This window comes from Vombatus ursinus, unplaced genomic scaffold, assembly GCF_900497805.2.
Source record: "Vombatus ursinus unplaced genomic scaffold, bare-nosed wombat genome assembly UNPS02005286.1, whole genome shotgun sequence".
Lineage (NCBI taxonomy): Eukaryota > Metazoa > Chordata > Mammalia > Diprotodontia > Vombatidae > Vombatus > Vombatus ursinus.
Genome location: NW_020945064.1, coordinates 12,839,628 through 12,864,666, shown reverse-complemented (window position 1 = coordinate 12,864,666; position 25,039 = coordinate 12,839,628). Strand labels below are relative to the sequence as shown.

Below are 25,039 nucleotides of genomic sequence, written 5' to 3'. Positions count from 1 at the left end.
GGAGAAGAAAAGGGGTGGGGGAGTACCCTGAAACTTCACTGCACTCTGTTTGGGAGAAAAATTATTATCGTGTTATGTCAGAAATAATGTTTAGGAAAAGTTTTGATAATTCGAAGGGCAGGTGGGGCTTTTCTCCTTATTGTTCAGCTATCAGGAAAGAAGTTTATTTTAAATATCCTGTCTCTTCCTATTTCTTTCTCTCTCTCTCTCCCCTTCTCTCTCCCTCTCCACCTTCTTTTTCTCTCTCCTTCTTCCCTTCTTCCTCCTTCTCTCTCTCTTTTCCCCTCTCTCCCTCTCTTCCCTCTTTCTCTCTTCCCCTTCCCTTTTTCCTCCTCCCTCTCCCCCTTTCCCTTTTCTCCTCCTATCTTCCCCTTCCCTTTTTCTTTCTCCATTCTCCCTCTCTTCTCTTTTCTTTCTCCCTCTTCTCCCCCCTCCTTCTCTCTCTCTCTCCTGTCTCTCTGTCTATAATAACTCATTCTTTTACTTGTTCTCTTTTTTTTCCATCCATTTATCTTGCATGATCTTAACACGTGCCCTTTGTTGACCCTGTTTCTGCTGCCACTCCAGAGGGAATGCTGGAGAGGAAGAGGAAAAGAGGTGTGTGTGCCCCGGGACTTGTTCCATTTGATAGTAACTTCTGATTCACTTTAAGGTCCTTTTCAGGGCAAAACCGAGGGGGTGGGTTGTGGGGCGGGGGAGGAAACGTGCATTTTCAGCTACTGTGGTTGTAACAGGCCCCGATGGAGGTCAGGAGGCTGCTTCCTGTAGCCGAGGGGACACTGGGGGAGACCAGGACAATGGCTGACAGACGGTGATTGCTAACCACTCATACTCAGCAAGGCTTACTTTGTGGGAGACCCTGGGGATGGAGAAGTTGGAGATGGTGGCCACAATTGGAAGGCACTTAGCCCTTTACCAACTGCCCGAACCCTGTGTAAAGCACCCACTCTTCCCCTCAGCAAAACCTTTAGCTCAAGGAATTGAGTTCTCTTCACGTTCTGTGAAATTTGGCCTCTGGTGGTTGAGAGGGGGGTGGGGCATCATAAACCCTAACCCTATGATCAGAGACAGAACAGTATAACAAACATTTATTAAGTGTCTACTGTATTCAGAGCCCTGTACTGGGCAATGAGAAGATGTAAAGTATAGATAAGACACAATAGATGCATATATGTCATTCTTTGTGGTATCCCCCCATCCCCCCATCCCCCCATCCATGCCTCTCAGCTTTCCCCATGTCATGGCTAGTTTGGGACTCTGAACTGGCTTGAGAAACTGTTTGGGTTGAGGGGAGGACATTTGGGGCTGTGGGAGATCAGTTGCTGCGGCTCTGATTTTGAATAAATCAGTTTACATCAGGGCTCCTTTTCTGAGTGGTTAGCTCCCTCCTGAAGCAAATCACATATTTTCTGCCGCATTCTATATCCACCACTTAACTAGCAGTGTGGCTTGGGGCAAGTCTAATCTCACTTTTCTTTCCGGGTCTTTGTTTCTTCCTCTCTAAAATAAAGGGGTGAAACTAGATTATTTGGAAGTTCTCATACTGTTCTGTCATTCTACCTTTAAAGTTTCCTTCTAACCCTAAGGTTCTGTGATCCTTCAACCTTTGACTCTGATTCCTTGGCCTTTTGACTGGTGGTGGTCCACCTTTTGGGGCTATGATCCTTATCTTGCATGCAGATAATGGACTCAATTTCATCTATTCTATACAGTGGGAAAACATTGCATAACCTAATAGTATGAAAATGATATTGGGGAAGAGGTGGAAATGATTGTTAAAGATGGGGAAGAGCATTGTGGTTGGGTGGAGGTGGGGAGGGAAATCAAGTGACCAGGGTCTGGGAGCTCTTGAAGCTTGGAGAATAGAACTGGTAAGGGGTGGATTGAATTTAAACTCCTTCCTGTTCTGGCTACAAAGACAAACATACCCTGCCTTCCTAGAGCTTATGTTCTACTACAGTGGGGATGGGGTGGGGTTGGGGGAGTGATACATGTAAGTCAATACAAAATAATTTTAGGATAATTGACAATCTAGAACACATTCAAACCAAATTTCTGAAGTGCATCGGAATATTTTATAAGACAAAAAAAGACCTACTTCTTCTGGTTGTCCCTCTCTATTTAAAAACAAAAAACCTCCTGTAACTAAAGTTTTTAAATTTCTATCTTTCAAACCCTGGTTAAGACATTTCCCCATTCTTCCTCATCTGTAAAATGAAAGGATTAGATTAGATGATAGCAAAAATCCTTTCCAGGTCTGATTTCTTTTTATAAAAAAATTGTTACTGTTAATTTTGCTTTTTAGTCTCTTCCCTTCCTTCTCCAAGAGAGCTATCTTTTATAACACAATTGTAAAAATTACAGTCAAAATCAATCCAGTTATTCCTTTTTATGACTCTGGCATGCTTTCTGAGACCTGTAGAGACTACCTAGCAGGGAAGGCAGGACAAAGGTTAGGTTCATGCTACTTTCTAAAGTTATACGATCTAGAAATTTGGGGGCAGAACTCTCCTCTTTCTTCCCTTCTCGTGCCTCTTGTGAAAGCCCCAGGAAAGAAGGGTAGATCCTTTCTTCTCCTAGTCTTTTTTGCTAGGAAGGCCTTTTGCATGGCATTTGAGCATCCCAAGGGCATCCTACCTGGCAGTGTGTGTACATAGCAGGTGTCCACACACACACACACACACGCACGCACGCACACACTCTTTGTGTTTTTTTTCAGAGGTGGAAAAACAATCCCTTCCATCCATTAATGAGAAGCATTCCCTTTCCTTTTGAGGGGAAAAAAAATTAATTTGTCCTTTTTCCTGATCCATCACCATTTTGTTCCTTCTTCATGGAATTGTATCCTCTAAGAAATTTGCCATAGAGGGAATGAAATGCAATCATCTTTGCCTTCCCTGAAACAAGGTTCTGTTCTGGTATGGACCCGGATGGGTATCATTTTACAGATTACACTGTTGCTGAAAAGCTGGCTTTTAAATTGAATTTCTGTAAATCCAATCATTTTCTCCATGACTTCCTCCTTAAAATTAGCAGTATTTTCCCAGAGAAAATGATTTTGGCTTCAGGGCAAAACTGAAGTTGTGCTAAGCACAGGAAGTATTTTAAAAATTGTATTTTTGAAGGGAAATGATCCTTTTTCTGATTGGGCAGCTGTGTTAGAGTAGAAAGAGCAGCTGAGAGTCCAAAGACTCAGGCATGGCCACTGACTTGTGTGTGACCTCAGTTTCCCCATCTATAAAACACGTTTGGCCATGTGATCTTAATGATCCCTTCTGCTACTGATAACTCCCAAGATCCACACGCTGGAACTTGAAATGCCATCTAAGAAATTTCATCATCTTGGGATCCAGACTTCGACAGGGAGAAGTGCCCTTTGTGGGGTTGCTTGATGGCCAATCTGTAATTCTGTCTTCAGCCCCAAATAAATGCTACTTTTTAAAAAGATCAGTTTTTAGAGATTCCCTCTAAATGGATTTGTATAGGTCTTTATTTATAGTCTAGGTGAAGTAGGGCATTAGGAGAGCTGGGTTTGAGACTAGGATTGGGCTCCTGGCCAGGATCTGGTGAGCTGTGTGCCCATGGGTTGGCCACTTCAGTTACTGGAGGGTCAGTTTCTCCAGCTGTAAAAATGGGGATAATGGTAACTTATGGCATTGCTGTGAGGAACAGCCATTGTAAAGCATCGTGAGAGCCTTTAGACTAGCCAGCTGGCTCAATCTTTTCATAAATCTGATGTCATCATTCTGGTGAATTTTTTTTGTAATTTTAATTTTTCAATGTGAATAGTCACCTGGTGTAAGTTACCTTGAATAAGGACACCTCTAGATTATCTTTTACTTCTGAGAAAGCAAATTGTTTTGAGTTTTCCTGTAATGGCCCCCATGGGAACTAAAGAAGTTAAGAGGGGAGGTGTCAGAGGAGGGGGTGGCATTTAGTATCCTCAGCTCTCTCTACTGAGAGACTCTAAACAAGGCTAAATTATACCTCTTCTGGGTGACCCAATGCCCCTGTCAGTTTTAGAGTCTCAGGAATTTAACCTCTAGCCTTAGCCATTATGGGAAGGGGGATCTATTTCCTGCCTAGGCTGATGGTAGTTCTGCTACAAGGTAGGAATTAAGACTCTTGTACCTGGAGCTTCCCTGCTATGGGAGGGAGGGGTGAACATTGACTGGAGCCAGCTGATGAGACGGGGCTCAGTGAGGCATCCCCAAGGTTACTTTATAATATCAGTGTCAGTGCCCCCAACAGCCTGTCTCTTGAAAAACAGTCAGGAGCTACCCAGCTCCTATGCTTAACAGCTATTTGACATTGGGCAAATCCCTTTCCTTTTCTGAGTCTCAGTTTCCTAATCAGTAAAATGGGGATAAAAATACTGGTCTTAATATCCCTGCCAGGATAGGTAAAGGGATGCTTTGAACATCTTCAAGGGCTGTCTCTAAAGATTTAAAATTGGTGGCATTATCATTTTGGGCAACTCCCACACTTGTGCCTTCTCCCAAGATAGTATCTGTCTCTACTCCGCTACCTTCTCAGTCAAACCTCACTCCCAAGATTGTTAAGCCTAACAGGGAGGTGTGTTCCGTGTAATAGAACTATCCCGTCAGCTCATTCACTTGTTACAGCGGTCTCCCCAGCAGCGGGCAGGGAAAGGATGGTCGGCAATTAGACCTTCATTCTCCTGTTCTTCCTTTGGTTTCTCCATCCTCTGCCTGCATCCCTCCTCCATGGCCCCTACTCCCTCAGACCATCTTTTCTCTCCTTTTCCTTTTATATTGATCTTAGCTCTTACTCAGTCTGACTCATCCATTGAGAACTTTATTTTTCTAGGGTAAACAGTGGGTTAAAATGTATTCTTCCTCCAAGCCTGCACCTGTGGTTCTCATTAGGGCAACAGCAGCCCTCCCTGGGAGCCCTTAATTCTTTGGGCCTGATACTCACTGCTTGCTGTTCATTAAGACAACTGAATAAAGCCCAGCAAGGCTGGAGCCACATTTCCATCTGGCATTATTAGGTTCTGATAGACAAAGGGAGATAAAGCTAAGAGATGAAGAAGATAAGTAGGCTTTTGACATCCTAAAACAATGTAGCTCAGTGGGGCAGCGGATAGAAGGTTGGCCTTGGTATCCAGAGGACCCAGGTTCAAATACTTACTAGCCATGTGACCCTGGGCAAATCACTTAACCTCTGTCTGCCTCAGTTTCCACATCTGTTAAACAGATATAACAGTAGTACCTACCTCACAGGGTTGTTGTGGGGATCAAATGAGATAATATATAATAATAATTATATAATACAATAATAATAAGGGGCTATATAAATCCTAGCCACTATTATCATTATTACTATTATTAATAATTATCATACCAAGAAAAAAATGCCATTCCCCACCCCCCCCCAGTCAAGTGCTTGGGGTTAACATTAGTAATTGATGAGGAGAAAGCATGGTGTGGTGGAAAGAACATTGAATATTTCGAGTCAGAAGATCAGAGTCTGTGCCCCAGCTTTACCCTTTACCATCTGTGTGACCTTGGGCAAGCAGTTAGGAGAGCCAAAGGATATTTGTCCATTAATTCCCTAACTAGATTACCCTCTCTGAGCCTCAGTTTCTCCATTTGTAAATCACACCCTCCATCCCCTAAAGTGAGGGAAAGCACTTTGTAAGCTTGAAGTACCACATAGGTGTGAATTATCCTCATTTGACACAATAGCTCCCTTTGCCTCTAGTAGGGGGATTCTTGGGAAAAGACACCTGATTCCTGCTCTTCTATCTCCTCCCTGTCCCACCTCCCCCAACCTGAATGCCCTTCTCTAGAAAGTATAAAGAGGAATTGAAAAGATATGAGGGTGGATGTCACTTGGAACCTCAGATCAAGGGTGTATCTTATAAAAGCACATTATAAAAGCAGTTGGAGTTTTCAGCACATTATACTCACCCTGCTAGAATCATCTTAAACAGGTCTCCAGGCTGTGCTGAACTAACATTTTATAATGGCTTTAGAATAAAGAATGTTTGTTTGACTCCTTTGGAGTGGGGGGGGGGGAGGGAGGGGTAAAGGAGATAAAAGCAGAGGGCAAACATTTGAAGAGTTGATTGGGTGTGGATCTGGGTCCACCCTGTGTTTGGTGTGGCCAGAGGAGGGCATAGTCAGAAGCCAAGTCTAGGAAAAATGAGCCGAAAATCTGACACATGATCTTGCTTCGACCTTGCAAAAGCTTATAGGCAATCAGGACATCTCTGTCTGTAGTTTAGGGGAGCCCCTAGCTTTCCAGCAGAAGGGGTTTCTTAAGCTAATGTGTTTTCTCTAAACAACTACAGTACAATTCAGGCCCTGTGCCTCTCTGTGAATCCTACTTTTTAGCTGGTCAGGGCAGCATTTGTTATATGCACAGGAAGTATGAAGAGCCCAGTAAATATTCACAAATCCGGGATCCAGGGGCCAGTAACAGTCTCCACCCCAACTGATTTGCCCTGTGTGTCATTGGGCCAATCGTTTTCCCATCTCTGAACTAGAGAAACCACCACCAGCTTGGGTCCTCCAAATTCATTTATAAATGGATGAGAAGAATGGTACGGCGTCTCTGCTGATTTTGTTGTTGTTGCTATAAATCATGATTAACACTAGAGGACGGGGGATTAGACTTGGAATCGGGAAGCCCTCTGACACATACTAGCTTTGTGACCCTAGGCAGCTCACTTTATCAGAGATTTCATGTCTGTAAATCTTAAGTCTAAGACTGTGAGTGACAGACAAGGGTGGAAGGAGTTTCCATGCTGGGAGTCTCCCACACTGTTAAATAGCAGGCAGCTGCTTGCTCTCCCCCGAAAAACAAAAATGACCCTTTATGTCAAGGGGATGCATTCACACTGGGATGCTGTGTACCCTGTAAAGTTAACAGTGGCCCCCCATGCACATTTACTCAATGCAAAGTGAAAAGATCTTCCATGGAGAGAACTGCCCTTTTTTTTTTTTGATGATTCAGGGGTGGGTGGGATTTCTGTGAATGCTGCTGGGGCTGTGGTTGGGTCTGTGGGTTAAGTTCTCCAAAAACCTGCCCTCTCGTTGCCTCCTGTGCTTGCAGGGAGAAGTGGTGCCACATGACTCAGGAGGAGCGTGATGACAGCCTCCGATTCAACGAGAACATCACCTTCGGGCAGCTTGGGTAAGAGAGCGTGGGGGAGCACTTGGTCACGAAGCAAATTTAAAGCACCTACTATGTGCCAGGTGCTGTGCTGAGCACTGGGCATACAAAGAAAGGCAAAAGACAGTTTCTGCTCTCAAGGAGCTCAAGATCTAGTGGGGAAACTCACTTTGCTTCCTGGTGCAAAAGGAAGATCCATTCCAACTCTAATTCCTAGAATTCTATGACTAAGGCCATGGCCTTATTAACCTTTGGATAACCTTAAGAGGCTACACAAGGAAGTGAATAGAGTGTGGGATAGGGGGTCAGGACGTCTGAGGTTCAAATCCTGCTGTGGACATTTACTAGCTGTGTGACCTTGGACAGGTCACTTGTCCCTAGGCTTTGGTTTCCTCATCTGAAATTGAGTGGCTTAGAATTGATGGTCTCTAAAGTCCTTTTTACTTAGGTCCAGACTGATGATCCTATGAACTATTTTTTTTTTTTTTTGCTGAGGCAGTGGGGTAAAGTGACTTGCCTAGGGTCACGTAGCTAGTAAGTATCAACTGTCTGAGGCCAGATTTGAACTCAGGTCTTCCTGAATCCAGGGCTGGTGCTCCATCCACTGTGCCATCTAGCTGCCCCCCTATGAACTATTAATATGCTGTGATTAATATCTATGATTTTGTTACGCTGTGTGACAGAATTAACTCTCTTGGTGCTAATAGATCCTTACCTCAGTTGGTTGAATATATATCAACCTTATATAATATATATGATCATTTATATATTCATTATACAATCATTTGCATTGCCCTCCTCCTGCCAAATCATAATTCACTAGCTAAGCCTCAGGTGATGAGAGTTTCTAACCGTAATTAAGCTAGCTTTTAAGTAAGTTAGACTGGGAACCCACTGAGATCAGGAACTTTTTTTTTGTATCACCAGCACTTAGCACAGTGCCTTGCACACAGTAGGTGGTTAATAAATGTTTACTGATTGATTGAAGAGCAAACACAGAGCCGGGTTTCAAGGCCTGTCCAGATTGACAGAAACTGCTTGAACAGACGCTCCTTTTGAACAGCCTTTGAGGACGTTGGAAACTGATGGAAGCAGAAATAGAGTAACCTGGGAATAAATTCATTAACTGCGTTCTGCGTGTAGATGGAATTCAGAAAGGGAGCCACGTGGTCTTCAGAGAAAGGTTCTACCTATCCATGCACAGGGGGGTTAGTGAGAAGCTCATCTTGCTTCTCACTGGGGAAGGGTGTAAGTGTGTAGGCAGGAATCCCAAAGGGTGTAACATGTGGTTTCCTTTCTCCAGCACATTTACTCACAACATGTTGGCTTTTGGGCTGAACAAGAAGCTGTGCAATGACTTTCTGAAGAAGCAGGCAGTGATTGGCAATCTGGATGAAGGTGAGGAGGCATGCCAAGTCTGTGATTGGCTTTGCTGCTGCTGCCGAGAAAGTGTATAAAGGGTTAAGGTGGGAAGTGAGCAGGGAACATGCAAAGGAATTTATGGACAATATCCCTTGGTTTTCCAGAACACTTGGCTAGGTAGGTTGTGCTGGGTTTTGTTTTCCTTTGAGCAGCTGAGACCTCATCTTTGGATACCTTTGTAAGGTAAAATCTTCCAAAGCTTCAACCTGAAGTCATTCTTGAGTCCTGTTAATTACCCTCCTTCCAAACTGCCTTATATATACCAGCTTTCTATATAGTGGTATTCATTTTAGATTTAGTATTCTGTATTTTTATATATTTTTCTTGTCTCCATGTTCATTGTGAATGGAGATTGTTTCATTCTTTGTACTTGTATCCTCAGTACCTAGCACAGTGCGTGGCACATAGTAGGTGTTTTAATAAGTGTTGATTATTAAACCTAAAATTAAATATCTATACTTTGTACATCCCTTGTGATCTGGCACAATGCTACCAGTCTGTTGGTCTACTGTGTACAGAGCACTGGGCTGAGTGCTAAGGAAAGTGAAGTTTACATAAGATTGTCTCTACCCTCAAGGAGCTTACAATCTAGAAGTCACTTAATATTGAAGGTTGAATGCTTAGTAGCTAGACCTTGGACCTCTGGATCAGTGGTGTCAAACCTGGCCCACTAAACCATAATAAGGCTCCCCAAAGGTCCATATTGACTTAGTTTCAATGTAATATTATTTATGTTTTGTTATATTTTATTTATTTTGTTAAGTATTTCCCAATTATATTTTAATCTGGTTTAGGTGGCATGTAGTTAGGGATCAGCAGGTATCTGTTGACCTATACTTGCCAAAGTTTGCCATTTATAAATAGCTGCCTCCTCTTACCATGTGTCTCCGTAGCCATTCCACCCCTCCCTGATGCCACATACCATCACAAAATGTCTCCCCTGGCTTTCTGTCTTGGAAACTTCTTCCCCATTCCGCCCCCCCCAATTGCTATGAGAACCATCACGAAAAAGCCTTTTTGATGAGCAGAATAAGGGAAGAAGCAATACAATACAGAAAAAAAGAAAATCCATTTTCTAATAAACCATTTGCAACAGCAAATGTGGTTCTAATGAGGATAGTAGCTAGCTTGTTTAACTCTTTAAGCATTAAGCACCTACTGTGTATTCATCCCAACCCCCTTAATTATTTAATGGTAAAGAGGCGCCTTGTCTGTATCCCAGACTTCCATCATCATCATCATCATCATCATCGTTTTCCTAGAGAACCCTCCCCCCCAATATACTTTCTCTCTTTCTCTCTGTGAGGCTCTAATATAAGCTGACATTATAACATTCTTTCTTCCAGAGCAGTACAAGCTACTGAGTGACCACATTGAGCAAATGGCTTTTGAGTAGCTGTGACGAGGGTGGAATCTGCAGCATCCCCCGAGGGAGGAGGACGGGTGGAAGTTTCCTCCCCAGAACATCCAGAAACAACAACCAGCTCCCAGCACCATTGCGATTAACCTGCATGACTGTCCGCCATCCTTAGAACCCTGATATGTCAGTAGACCTAGGAGTGAAGAAAAACTCCTGTCCTTTCCCCTTGCCTCGTCCTCCCTTGGGTGTGTTCCATAGCCATGCACCAGAGACACTCCTCAGTTTCTATGGCGAAAGCAGAATTGATGAGCTATCCGTACAGACCCGAACATCCCCCTGTAAGAGGTAAAGACAAAAGAAGATGAAAGGAGGACTGTTTGCACAGGCAGTCCTGAAGGCCTCTTGCTAGTTGTTGGCTATGAGACTTTGGGAAGGGTCATCGGACCAGTACAGCTGAATGCTGGGAACTGGGGGGCGGGGGAGTGGGTTTGGCAGGAATGTAATGCATGCATGACCATGTAGCCATAGGACTGTAGAATGTTGTAGAAAGGGCCTTCCAACGTAGATTAGTAGAACTGGAAGGGCCCTTTGAGATCATCTAACCCAATCCCACATTTTTCAGATAAGGAAACTTGTCCCAGAGAAAGGAAGCGACTTGTTATATGAGAAGTTAATGCAGGCCTAGGAATCTGAGGAGTTAAGTCCTGGTCTCTTGATCTGTTAGTTATACCTCAGTGTCTCTTTCTGTACAGATAAATCTATAGTCTATAGGTTTGGGGTATTGCAGCTCTGATTCCCACTAACATGAAAGATAAGTCAGGGTTGGAGACCTGGCACCCTTTTCCTCAGGGCCAGAGATGTTGGTTCTTTCATGACCAGATAGATGACATCCTATTCCATGTTCCTCCTCTTTGCTTGTTCCCTCTTCTTCCCTTTGATAAGGATGGGGAGGTCATAAGAAGAAAGGACAATCTTCTATTTTGCTGAAACAAGGGCAGAAAATTTTCCTTCCTGATTACATTAAGAAATTGGACCTGGGGCTAGCATTAGAAGAGAATTACAGTTAGATGTGTGAATGAGGCAGTGCTCTGGAGATGCAGCAGGATTTGTGCGGACTTATTTGAGATGAATCCTATCAACATAGATGGGTCTGTGCCAGACTGCCTTGGAAGCTCTCAGGGTCAGCTGCTCCCTTTTCTTTTGTACATGACATATTGAGGGCAGCTTGTGGCTGCCTGCTTCGAAGGAGATGCAAAAGAGGAGGTCTGGTCTTCTGTTATCTGGAGCCTGCTGCCCTTCCTGAAACCAAACATCGATGCAATTTTCCTTTTTGGGCACAACCACCTTTCCCCACTCCCCCTCAAAAAAATATATAATATCATATATTGATATATAACACAAACTGTTCAGTATTAAATTGATCTCAGCGTGAGATGGTTAAGGGACAAGCAGCTTATGGTGGAGCTTGGGGAAGGAGACCCCCTAAGAGGACCCTGTGGAGCAAAGCTTTGTATCTGAGCCAGTGTGTATATGGAATAGATTCATAAGTTGTGACCCTGATTGCTGTGGTTTTTTTTAATGTTTTCTTACAGTATTCCAGTTATTACTTACAAAATTCAGCCTATGGGGAAAGTCAAGAGCTGATTTTATAAGTAAGTGCTCTCATTGGCACATAAATGAAGCCAGAACTAAGTGTGTTTACCCATATCACAGAGCCTCAGGCTCACCAGAGCTAGGAGAGGAGAGGAAGAGAGTATTAATGGGGATCTCTGCTTTCCTGGCAGCTCATCTGTCCTGCTTATCACCTCAAGCAGCTTGAGTCTTATCATTTCCTTCAATTCTCTGCAAATGCCAGCTAGTCCCATATTTATTCCTTGGAACCTATGGCTTCCGGCTTCCAGCTTCTCATTGGTTTCCACCAGAAACACCAGATCAGACTAAGGTGCACAATGTATTATTATTTTTAAAGTCATTTAGCTGGTCATATCTAAGGTGTAAGTTCCCCCAAAACCTATTCTGTGTTTCCTAGTATAAATATTTCTAGTCAGAACCAACTTTTGTCTTTTCGTGGTTACAGAGCTAGTTATCCTCAATCATCCTGTCTCCTTCCCTTCAGAGAGGGTTCTTTGTAGAAATTAAGAAAAAATAATTTTGTCTGGGCTCTTTTCTCCTTTCTCCTCCTTTTCCAGCTTACCCTCCCTGACCTATTATCACTTCCTTTTGCAACTTCCAGTGATATACACCCCCTTCCCCCAGCCACTTCAACCCCTAGTTACCTGCCTGTGAATGCAGTGGATAAATGACTGATTGACACTTTTCAGCTCATATTATCTAAAAATGATCATCATCCTTGGCCTGGTGAGCCCAAAACAAATAGCACAGAGTGAATGAGCAATAAATAGGATGTATCTCTTGGACATTGGGTGACCCTAAGAAAGGGGCTTACACAAAACATGCCTGATCTGAATGTATTATTTGTATGATTGGTCACCTCCAGGAACTAGATGATGGGGATTTGTGTTTTCTTTTCAATGATGTCACCATTTAAAAAGCCATGTGTGATACTGTTGAGCCAGTCTCATTGTTGGGGCTGCCATGAAGGGTACTTGTGCCTATGATTTGGCCTAGACAGAGTACCAAGTCCACCACAGAGTTCCACCAATGGTAGGGAATCCCCCAACAAATCACCAGGTCCCTGCACTCCCCCACATCTTTTTTGAAACTTCTTTCTTAATGGTGTTAACTCTCACCTATGCTCTATGCACAATATCCCCACCTATAAAATGGAAGTAGGGAAAATAGTCCCCAAGATCCCTTCTTTAAGATTCTCTGAGTCTTGATCTGTTTTCCTTAGAAGAATTGCTAGTTATAGAAGGATCATCGGACCAGTACAGCTGAATGCTGGGAACTGGGGGGCGGGGGAGTGGGCTTGTTGGGAGTGTAATGCATGCATGCCCATGTAGCCATAGGATCGTAGCATGTTGTATAGCAATACCTTGGCTTTCTGAGGGTCTTTGCTCTGAAATGCTCCCCCAACGAGCACTTTGTGTCCATAAGCACATTTTAAGGCAGGTCTTAGCTTCTCCTATTAGACTTCTCTCCTAAGGCTCCTTCAAGGGAGCCTGCCATCAAGAGGTTGGGGGCACTAGGGAAGGTTATTTTTTTGGAAAGGAATGGATTTTGGACACCTCTTCCTGCTTTCCTTTGCATTTCACGATGACTTCCATCATTTATTGTTTTTCAATAAAGCCTTCCAAGTTCCTTTACCTTAGTATGTTTCCAGGCACATCTTTCAAAATTGATTTAAGGTAGAGGAAAAAGAGAAGGCTTGCTCTTGGCTGCTACTTCTGTCAGATCCTTATAAGATATAAATCAGATTCCAAGAAGCTACAGTGGAACAAAGCGTAGGGTGGGAAAGATTCATTACCTGATTGAGCCCATGCTTCTGGATAGTGCCAAAGGACAGGTGGGATTTGTACAGGATTTGAACTGGGTCTTCCTAAAGTCCCTCGAAAGCCCATTCTAGCTCAAACTGTATAATCCTCTGCTGGCTGCTTGCATGAGCTAGGCTGTACTGACTGCTGGGAATCAGGCTTTCCTTGAGCATGGCTATTTATTACTCTGCTGCTGTTCTATACAATAGTCTGAGAGTAGCACAGAATTTGCTGAACTGCAGTGTCCTACCTAGCATCCCTCTGTCTCCTGTAATGTCACCCAGGAATCTGTGATTCTGCCTCTCCCTCATTCATCCTTAGGCAAAACACAAACCAAGATGATCCAAAGAGTTGCCCTTTCTTGGAATATACAAGGGTGCACAGATTTCAAATACATTATTTTGCAGAGAAGCAGACTGCATCTATGTTTTAGGATGAGTGGAAGTGATAACACATTGTTGCAAAACTCAGGGACATTTGGTTCAGTGTGAGAAGCATCCGATAGTACTTGAGATGAAGTCCTTTCTGAGGGCAAGAAAGAATAGCCTTCAGAGCTCAGGCTTTGCCCCTTTCTGCCCAGAAACCTCAGTACAGACACTAGCAGTACAAGATTTTTAATGTCTGACCTCGGGGTCCGTCTTTGTTCCAGCCAATATAGTCAACTCTTCCAGAAAGCACAACCTTATCCAATCTATACATGACATACTTATTCAAAAGAGGTTTTTAAAAATATGTATGTTGTAGGATGTATCTGTATTGTACTTACATTGTAGGATAAGTGTGTTGTGTGGTTGGTTGCCAAAGTGGCATTTACCCCTATACGTTTCTTTCAGACTTGTTTTACTGATCAGATGAATGGCTTGATCATCTTACCAGGGAGTCAAACCCTCATGATGTCTTAAGCTCAATCCATGGCTGATAATGCTAAAGTGGCTAGTAGCAGGGTTTTTCTTTTTTAAAAGGAAAGGAGATGGCTTGAGTTAAGAAAGACGTTTGGGGCTTGGGGGAAGGTAGGACTATTTCTGCATTCTGTGTTGACATTGCTAAGCTTGGAAACAGTATGCAGGCCTTTGAACCAGCTTACTCATTTAGGTGGGTGTGTTCCAGGTCATGAAAAACCAGAGGTTGACTGCCTTCTCTGGTTCTTAGTCAATCAACAAACATTTATTTAAGGCTTACAGTGTGCCTAGAAATGTGTTAGGTGTCAGGAATTTTAAAAAAAATGCGAAAACATGGTCCCTGCCTTCAGAAAGCTTACACTGCACTTCCTCAAATTGAAATTCCATAGAAGGACTTAGTCTCACATGCCCTAGGCCCTTGGATTGAAGGGATCTGTTTTCAGGATTTTTACAAGGCCAGAGCCTTGTACTGTTACTGGCTTTGATAATCCATCGATCCCATGCTTGATTCAGAGAAAGAACTAAGTGTGTGTAGTTGTTCAGTATTCCAGAACAAAACTAGTCATAAAAGGCCAGGAAGAGTATTTTTCAAAATCTGTAAAAATGAGGATAATGCCTGCGCTGTCTCACAGGATTGTTGTGAGGGTCAAATAGGAGAACAGATATGAAAGAGCTCGGTGAACCAGAAAAACAGTAGAAGCACAGTACTTTAGTCTAGGTTTTGCATTGGCCATTTTTAATTTCCTTTTAATTTCCCCATGCTTCTTTGTAAGATTCAGTCAGCTCACACCAATCACTCTTCTATATTTGTCTTACTTCCAACCTAAATGATTGTCTTGGAAAAATCCCTTCTTCCCAGCTCAGTTCCATGGAGCCTAGTTTGGGGTGAAGGGGCATTTTGGAGGCTGCAGATGCCTCTGATTGTATACTAACTCATTTTCCAGGTTCAAATTTCCCTGAGTCCCAAGGCTGACTTTGACTTCCAGCAATACGAATAATAAATCAGAGCCTACCCTCTGCTACCTGGAGTGACTGGGATTCGAGTGTGCTTGTTAATTAAATACATACTCAGGTTCATGGAAAGTCACCTATGGATGACTGATTTTCAGAGTATGAGAATAAGAAGTCACTAAAACCACATTGAATGCTATTGAATTTTTGACTTGAGATCTGGGGTCATTCAGTGCTGTTATTTTGAGTCCCATTGTGGACAGGTGAAAATATAATGTAATATGGGTTAATAGAATGCCAGCACAGCCTGTCTTCTCCCTGATCAAGCATTGACAACTTGCCCAAAGCCACACAGTTATATCACCTACCAAGTCAAGATAGCACTGTCTAAAGAAGTATTTGTGATTTCCTGGACATTCATGCAATGCAAGAGTATAAAATGTCATGAAATAGGTGAATTGTTGAGCAGTTCTGGTTTTCCCCTTTATTTATGACTTGATGAAACAATGCCGGACACCGTCTCCCGCCCAGCCTTAATAGATGTCTAATCACATCTCTGCCTAATCAAGGAAGAAGTCGCTAACTCCCTTGCATATCCCACTTCCTCTGACCTTTGATTGCAGTTTGAATTATCTCTATGACAACTTCTAAGTGCTGTTTCGCAAAGTTAACAGGAACCCGGTATGAATATCTTAACACAGTAATGAGAAGAAAATATTCTGCCTGTCCCAGATAGAAGAATGTACAATGGTAATACAACTGAACTGGTCTCCTCTGAAGGCAAGAGAGATCTATTGAATCAGGTTGGCTGTTGGGGAGGGACCAGTTCAAAGGACCTGGGCTTGGATGTAGGCTCTACTGTTTCCTAGCTGTCTCCCGTCCCATCTCTGACGCTCACTATCCGTCTGACCTTGACCCAGTGATTTCTCTCTCTCTGGGCATCTGTTTCTTCCACAAAATGAAGGGGTTGGACTGGATCAGGGCTTCTTAACCTTAGGCATCTGGTGAAGCCTATGGACCCCATTTTGGAGTAATGTTCTTTAAATGCACAAAATGAAATATAGAAGGCTGCAAAGGAAACAGATATATTTCAGTATAACATGTAAAGAACACACAGTGAGCTCTAGGAATCCCTTAAATGAGTTCTAAGGTCTCTTCCATCTTCTGAGATGAATAAAAGATGAAAAGGAATACTGCCTGGCATTCATTTTACCAGATCCCTTATGCAATGAGAGTAATTGAAAGGTTTTGAAATGCTAGCAGCGGGAGCTGTTTTTCATGTGTCCCTTGAAAAAGGTTCCCAGCATTCTTGTGTGATGGGTTATACTTACTTCACTACCAGTGTTGTCATTGTGATTTCTATTTGAGGTGTCTGGTGACTTGTGTTCTCTGTGCTTTTCTCCCTTACTTTTTGCTTGAGTCACTCTTGAGTTTGTCTTTGCTCAACTGAAACCTTGTTATCGCCATATCCAAACATTGCCTCTCCAAGTCCGGCCGCCATCGATCGAGGAATGATGTGTATATTGCTGTTGACCCAGTCTGCGTGTCCTGATGGGTGATGGGTTGGGTTTTTTTTTTTTAATTTTGTTTTGTTTTGTTTTGTTTTTGGGTGGGAGGAGGAGGGGCAAACAGACGGTTTCAAGGACAGCTGCAAAGTGGTGTTGGAATCCAAGCTGTTGTGAAGGGGAAAAAAAATTGTATTGCACCTTGGACTGTCAAAGGGAGGGAACAGAAATAAATTATCTTTTAAAAAAAAGTCAACCTGCTTAAGTATTTTTTTTTTTGGTCATAATGTAGAGATATTTGAAGACTTGTTAAAAATTTGCATGCCTCTCAGTCACACCAGTGGTTCCTGGGGTGACTTTTCCAGAATGTTTGCCTGGGTAGAAGTATCTCCCTCAACTGGGTGAGATACTTGTGCTATCTTAGTCTAATGCTGTGTGTATATGTGTGTGTGTGTGTGTGTGTGTGTGTGTTGAAGGTACTTCTGTAGGCCTAACCTGTCTCATGCTATTTGGTTCTACAAAAAAGTGTTAGGTCCTCAGAAATGTTATTAGAGATAATAGGATTTAGAGTCAAAAGGGCCCTTAGAGAGAAATTAGTCCAACTCCCTCATTTTATAGAGGCCTATAACTAAGGCCTAGTGAGGTATGGCAAAAAAGACACTGGATTTCAGCCCTTCTACGTACCATTTATATGACCTGGTGTAAACTGAGGTTTCTTTTAGTTCTAATGGCATGAAATTTCCCCTATAAATATATATTTAAATGTTATTATATATTATTAAATATTAAATTAAATATATTTAAATGTATATAAAATATAAGTAAAAATGATCACTAAGGGCTCTTACAGCTCTAAATTCTATGAGCTTTTTCATTGCTGTGGAGTTCTACACTCCTGGAGAGTGTGTGTCCCTGCAGCCTCTGGCAGCAGAAAATGGTGGTTGGGGAGGGGATAGGGCTAGAAAACTACACATCTGGTTTTTCCAAGGCCTCAGTTGAGGGTAGGAAACAAATCCCACAAGTGACTCAAATGTCATTCTTGGGAGATGAGAAACAGCCAGAAAACTTTCTAAAAGGCACACCTTCCTGTAGAAAGAGAACTAATGTTGGGAATGTGAATTTGTATGGCCATTCTAGAAAGCAGTTTGGAAATATGCTACAGATAGTGACTAGTATCCTTTAGCCCATATCTCACTGCTAGGCATATGCCCAAGGGGGTCAGAAAGAGGGGAAGGTCCCATACATGTCAAATATTCATAGCAGCACTTCTTGGAGTGGCAGAAGAATCGATTGGAAAATAGCACAGTAGATTCTAGAGCATTTTACCTAGAGTCAGGAAGACGAGTTCAGATCCAGTCTAGGATAGCAATAGTTGTGTGACCCTGGACAAGTCACTTAAACCTCTGTTTGCCTCCGTTTCCTCAACTGTAAAATGGAGATAATAGTGTCTTCTTCCCAGGGTTGTTGTGGGGATCAGATAGTATTTGTAAAATGATTAGCGTAGTGCCTGACACATAGTAGGTGCTATATAAATGCTAGTCATCACCATCATTATGTGGCTAAAGAAATCAATGGAATAAGAGTGCAATAAGAAATGATGAATGTGAAAAATTCAGAGCAGAGTTGGAAGAACCAGTGTAGAGTGAAGGTGAGCAGAAGAAGGAAAAGAATACCCACAATGATATAAATAGACCACTGCCAATAGCAACCAAAAAACAACTCAAGTCCAAGTTTGGTTGGTTTTTTTGTTTGTTTGTTTTTAGCTAGGCAATGGGGTTAAGTGACTTGCCCAGGGTCACGCAGCTAGCAAGTGTTACGTGTTGCAGGCCGGATTTGAACTCAGGTCCTCCTGAATCCAGGGCCAGTGCTCTATCCACTGCACCACCTAGCTGCCCCCTAAGTTTGGTTTTGAGAATAGATGAGATGTATCTCCCTTCTTTGAAGAGCTGGAGTCCAGGGGTATGGAATATTTCAGATACTATCAGCCCTGGGTTATTTGTAGGTAGTTTTGCTGAATTTACTTATTTAGTTATTTTTCTGTCTTTGCCATGATGAATGGCTCACCAGGTTGGGAAGGAGGATGAACATATTCAGAAATGAACAAAAGATAACAATAAAAATTAAAGGCAAAAGAAACCATCAAATTCTTTAGCAAGTGTATTCTTTTATGTCCAAATATCATAAAACCGCACTGTGTTTTACACTACTTAGATCATGATTGGAGTATTATGTTCAATTCTGGGCACTGCATCCAGGAGAATTTTTGTTTAAAAAATAATAACTAGCAATTCGAGCTTTTAAGGTTTGCAAAGCTCTTTACAAATATTTTATTCTCATCGTACCCCTGGGAAGTAGGTGCTATTATTATTTTACAGATGAGGAAACTGAGGTAGACAGGTCACCCAGCTAGCAAGTGTCTGAGGCTGGATTTGACCTCGGCCCTCTTTCCGTTGTGTTCCTTAGTTTCCTAAAATTAGAACATCTCCAGAGAAGAGTGTAAAATAAGGTGGAGAAGGAAATGGCAAACCATTCCAATCCTCTCCAAGAAAACTCCAAATGGGAACATGAAGTTGAGAGCAACTGTAAACAGAAGGGTGATCAGGAGGAGAGGTCTGGAGACCAGACCTCCAAGGACAGTTAAAGGAACTGCAGATATTTAGCCTGAAGAAAAGACTTGTGGGAGATTGTTCCCTCAAAATATCCCCCAGGCTGTTGTGTGGGTAGATAATGAATCATCCATTTAGGGAGTCCTGCTCTAGGGGATAGAACATTTCCCTGCCTTTCCAATAAAGAAATGGGACAAGTGCTCATAAACAGGAATGTAGCATCTGGTGCTCTTATATAAAGGAGCCAGTCGACTTTCCCAAAAGGGAAGATTTTTTTTTTTAACTGTTAGAAATCTTAGGGAAGAGCTACAGTCCAAGAATATGGTTTGGATCTGGAAGTAACCCTGGATCTAATATCAGCCAACTCGGGTTCACATTCCAGCTTTATTTCAGTTAGAGGCGAATGTAAATAACACCATAAATCTATCCACAGGCACCCCCACCCCAGATTAAGAAACCCGGATCTAGAAACTGTAATATCAAGATTGTTAAGGCTGGTTGTAGGCTGATACACCTTGAGCTGTAGTAGACCTCAGAGGTCCCCCTCATTTTACAGATAAGGAATATTACGTAATCCAACCACATTCACACAGGTTAAGGATCTATCCACCTTCATTTTACAGATAAGCAAAGAGAAGAGAAATCATTTGACCGAGGTTGGGGATGTGAGATGACCCAGGGAGATACCTTCTCTGGAATTTATAGCCTGAGACAGTCACCTGAGAAACTGAGATGCTGAGGTACTTGCCCAGGGTCAAACAGTGTCTGAGGTGGGACCTGTATCCAGATCTGCCATCTTTTTTTTTTCTTTTTGATGAGGCAATAAAGGTTAAGTGACTTGTCCAGGATCACACAGCTAGTAAGTGTCAAATGTCTGAGGCCGAATTTGACCAGGTTTGCCATCATGAGGCTGGCTGTATCCACACCTCTCTTGTGTTTGGTCCATGGTCAGTAGCTAGATTCAAGGTTCTCTACCTTCAAACCTGATGCGGGTTAGGCTCTATCACCTTAGGAGTAAATTGGGTTCTTGTCTCATTTGCTCTCTTGAGCCCATCCCATGCCACAAGCCTTCCCTTCCCTTTCCCTCCCTCATTTTATTTCCTGCATTTCTGCTTCTGTCTGAGTGTGGAGTGGAGGGAGGAGGGTATGGAGGCTGATCTTGACTGGTCATAAACTGGAGTAGTCTTGGGGACTTCCAACCCTTCTCCTCTGAGCCTGCCTAAAGAATAATAGCTCAGATTTTCTGGTGTTGGATTAGGTGGCTTTATTTATTTATTTATTTTTAAAGAAGTCTTTATATCCATCAACCCCATCCTCTGCCGGTGCAGAGCTAAGAGAGAGATTCTTAATCTACCTCCCACTGACCTGGGGACTCAGACGAGGGTGCGGGTGACATGGGATTGATTGAATTCAGAGTCATTATACAAAAGGGTGCTTGGTGACATGAGAAAAGCCAAGGTCATTTACTGTGTTTTCTGTGCACGCTCTGGTACTCGGCAGGGAAATAAATTCTTTGATTTAGAAGCCATCCTCAGTGCTGCTGTCCAAGTGGTATGGGTTATTACTCACTTGAAAGTTTGGTAGGGAGGAGGGAGTTTATTAAAGAAGGAAATTACTCCAATCCTCCCAGGCTCCAGAGTGAAGCAAGGAGAGAGATTGTAAGATTGAGAGCTGGAGAGGGACCATCAAAGTATGTACTCCTCATTTCGAAAAGGAGAAAAATGAAGCCTGCCAAGGGGAAATTATTTGCCCAGGGTCACATGGGGATACATGGTATTGTGTAGTGGGATTTGGAGTTAGAAGATCTGGGTTTGAATCCTAGGTCTCTAACTTAATACCTCTATAGTCTCTTGGAGATTGGACTTTCCTGGCATTAAAGATTTGGGCATTTATTAAAAGGAATATTATAAAGTACCTTTCATTCCATCCCTTAGCCTATTGTGTCCTAGGCAGCTTGCCTGTTCATTTTTCTTGCTCTGTTATTCATGTAGACATAAAATCAATCAACAAGTATTTACAGAGTGCCCACTATGTGCCAGGCTCTGTGAATACAAGTACAAAGAAGGAAGGGATCCCTACTTGTAAAGAGCTCTTGGTCTAGTGTATAGTTTTTTACATCAAGTGAAATAATCTACTAACCTTTGCACATTCATGTGATGAAAATGGAGGGGAATAAGGCCCCTAGAGAAAGGTTTCATTCCACAGTAAACATTGGACCTCTGAAAAGAAGGAACAGCTGGCCATAGTGACACCCCCTGGCTGTGATCCAGGCTGAGGTGGGTGGCTCAAGAGGCTAAGCTGATCTTGTGTCCTCACTAAATCTGGAGCAAATATGCTGATCTCCCGGGAGGAGGAGGAGGCCACCTGCCCAGGGAAGGGCGGGTCAACTGACCCAGGTCAGAAATGGAGTGAGATCAGTAGCTGGGTAAGGTCAGTGAGTGACTGCTGAACAGATGCTCAGCCTGGGTGAGATGCAAAGACCCTGTCTCAAAACAACAGCAACGAATGGTAACAACAACAACGAGGACCATGGAGAGCGGATCATGGTCAGTGGAGTGGAAAGGTGCCTCTCAGCAGGGAATGTTATGGCATGAGCCTGTATTTATTAAAGTCAGGCAGCCAGGGAGTACAGTGGCTAGAGCACTGGGTCTGGAATTACAAAGACCTTCCTTCAAATCTGGCCTCAGACACTTAACGAGCTGTGTGACCCTGGGCAAATGACCTCTACCTGCCTCAGTTTCCTCATCTGAAAAATGGGGATAATAATTGCACCTACCACACTGGGTTGTTGTGAGGATCCCATGAGACACTAATTGTAAAGCATTTAATGCAGTGCCTGGCATATAGTAAGTGCCATATAAATATCAATGATTGTTATTATTATCTCCTCCCAGATAAGATGAGATAATATTTCTAAAATGCTTTATACATGCTAGCTACAATTATTACTGCTGCTGTTATTATTATGAGATAATAATTGTAGAATGCTTAGCACAGTGCCTGGCACATAGTAAGTTCTAGACAAATGTTAGCTGCTATTATCATCAAAATTATCATTATTATTATTAGCAATGGGATACCATGCAAATGCAGGAAGATCTGTGATTTCATCAGTATGGGGAACTTCTAGTGTAGCAATTTTTTCTACCACAGCAGATCACCACCTTCTATCTAAACTATAGCTAAGTCCTAGGAAGTTGTCTGAGATGCAGAGAGTTAAAAGTGACCTTCTCTGGATCACACAGCCAGTAAGTGTCAGAGGTGGGGTTAGAACTCAGGTGCTTCTGACCCCAAGCTCAACACTCTATATCTACTATGCTAGGTTGCCTCTTCTAGTGCCTCCTATACAAATACAGTTATCCCTTCCACATCACGGGGGTGAGGGGCTGGACATTTTCCAGATTGTAGGGGGTGCTGTGACCCTAATCCCCATGATCTGGAAAATCTGCAGAAAATTTTTTGGCTCTCTTTTTGTACCGTGGAAGAAGTCTGAATTATTATGGTGTTAAAAAGATAAGATATATTAATATTATACAATACTATACATATATTTTATGCATTTCTGAGTTTCTAAGCTTTTTCTTTATCATCTGCCATTGCATGTCACCTGTGGCTTCCGTTAAACTCCCCACATATTCCCATTTAATTTCTTATGCCAACCCACAGTATATCGAAATCGTAATGGGGAAAGTCCCAGTGTGGAGGGGATTACTATACTGCTAGACAGCTCATTCTCCTTTTTTTTTTATTTTGGCTCATTCTGCCATTCAAAAGGCTTTTTTGTCATTGTCATGATTTTTATCCTCTAACAATAATAACAATGACAATTGTCCTGTGTCCTGTCTTCCTTTGCAGCAGATGGTACAAGGGAAGCTTGTATGCTTTCACTGAATCTCACAACTAGAAAAGACCCCTTTGGCCATCTTACCCAACCCATACTTGGCCAAGAATACCCTCTATGACATATCCTATGGGGGCTCATCCAGGCTTTTCGCTAGTGAGGCCACAGTGACCCAAGGCATCCTATTCTACTTTCAGACAGCTGGAAAGGTTGAAACATTTTCCCTTCCATTAAGCTCAAGTCTTCTTCCCTGGACTTTCCACCTGTCGCTTACCCGCTGGGGTCAAGCAGAATAAATCTAACCCTTCTTCCACGTGGCAGGCCTTCAAATCAAGTCAGGTCAATAATCATCTATTAAGCTTTATTAAGCAATTGCAGTGTGCTATCTGGGAACACAAAGAAAAGCAAAAATATGGTCTCTGCTCTCCAGGAGCTTCCATTCTAACAGAGGAGACTATGTGGAAACCATTATGTGCATACAAGATTTACAGGATAAATGGGAGTTAAATTCTTGAAGACAATGCTTATATCTTCACCTGACTCCCAAAATCTATTATTCTCCAGGTTAAGCGTTCTTAAGTTTATTCAAATGACTCTCAGGTAGAAGGATCCCAAGGCCTTTTCCCATCAGGATTACCCTCCTCTGGACACTCTCCACTTGATCAACTTTGTTCAATACAGTTTTCTGGAACCAAAAAGTTAACACATTGGAATCAATTAGAGCTGGAAGGGAAGACTTAGAGGCAGGACTTCATTCATTTTTCAGATACGGAGACTGAGGCCCCAGAGGTTAATTGTTAATTGTCCCAGGTCATGCAGGTAATAAGTGGCAAGGATTGCATTCAAAATTTGGCCAGGATTTGAACCAGGGTTCTTTGAATATAACTCCATTGTATTTGCCACGAACTACAGTCTCCTCGTATCTATTTCTCTTTCATTTCATAAGAAAACAAACAATTACACTACTTTGGAGATGAACAGTATCCGTTCAGTCTGCAGTGTTGCCAACAATCACAGTGTCAGAGAGTTGGCACTGGAAGGGACCTTCGAGGCCACCATTTTATAGACAAAGCAACTGACTAGGGTTGATTGTTACTCCCTGACTCAAGAAGTTTTAGTGGCCTCTTTTTCCCTCTATTAAATACAAACTCCTCTGGCATGGAAAACCCTTCGCAATCTGGCTGTGACTGTAACTTAGCTTTTGGAATTGATTTCACATCATTCCCTATTTTCTTCCAACCAAACTAGCCTGCTTGTTTTCCTAATAAGACATTGCCATCTCCCACCTCTAGACTTTGCACAAGAGGTTTCTGGGAATGCTATCCCTCCTCACCTCTAACTCCTGGATTCCCTACTGCCCTTCTAGCCTCACTTCTGGTACCACAACCTATAAAGAGGCCTTTCCTAATCCTCCTCAGTTTATAGTATTCTCCTGGATAATGCTTGGCAAACACTTTGTATTTATTGAACAAGCCAATGTAGGAGAAAGAGAGCTGATCTCTGAGCTAAGAACACCTGGGTCCGAGCTTGTCTCCCACATATATTTGCTGTGTGATCTTGGGCAAATAATTTAACCTCTCAGTGCTCTAGGGAACTCTCTAAAATGCAAAGTTGCAGAAAGAGGGCCAAGCTACATTGATGGAGGAAATTCCTCACTGGGGGCTGCCAATGTGAATGAAATAATAGGGCCAGCCTCAGTGCCTTATCTGTGTACATAATGTTTCCTGCAGTACAATACACACTCCTTGAGGGTAGACACTGGGTTTTGTTTTTGTATCCCCAGTACCTAGCACAGTGCCTGGTACACAGTAGGTGCTTAACAAATGCTTGTTAAATTGAATTGACAACACCAAACAAAAACATTCTGAAAATGACCAA

The 25,039-nt window shown here is 42.6% G+C and overlaps 1 protein-coding gene across 4 annotated transcripts in view; it reads left to right on the top strand.

The window, feature by feature from the left end:
• The window catches only part of KIAA0513 (KIAA0513 ortholog), a 68,390-nt gene extending 51,431 nt beyond the window's left edge, over positions 1-16,959 (top strand). For 3 of the 4 annotated variants that reach the window (XM_027846556.1, XM_027846565.1, XM_027846573.1), the window contains 4 exons: positions 568-597; positions 7,084-7,164; positions 8,447-8,541; positions 9,912-16,959. In XM_027846556.1, coding sequence (XP_027702357.1) covers positions 568-597; positions 7,084-7,164; positions 8,447-8,541; positions 9,912-9,961 — 256 coding nt within the window. In that variant the 3' untranslated portion in view covers positions 9,962-16,959. The remainder of the gene's footprint in view (positions 1-567; positions 598-7,083; positions 7,165-8,446; positions 8,542-9,911) is intronic. The other variant, XM_027846580.1, reaches the window with a different exon arrangement.
• Positions 16,960-25,039: the final 8,080 nt, after the last annotated feature.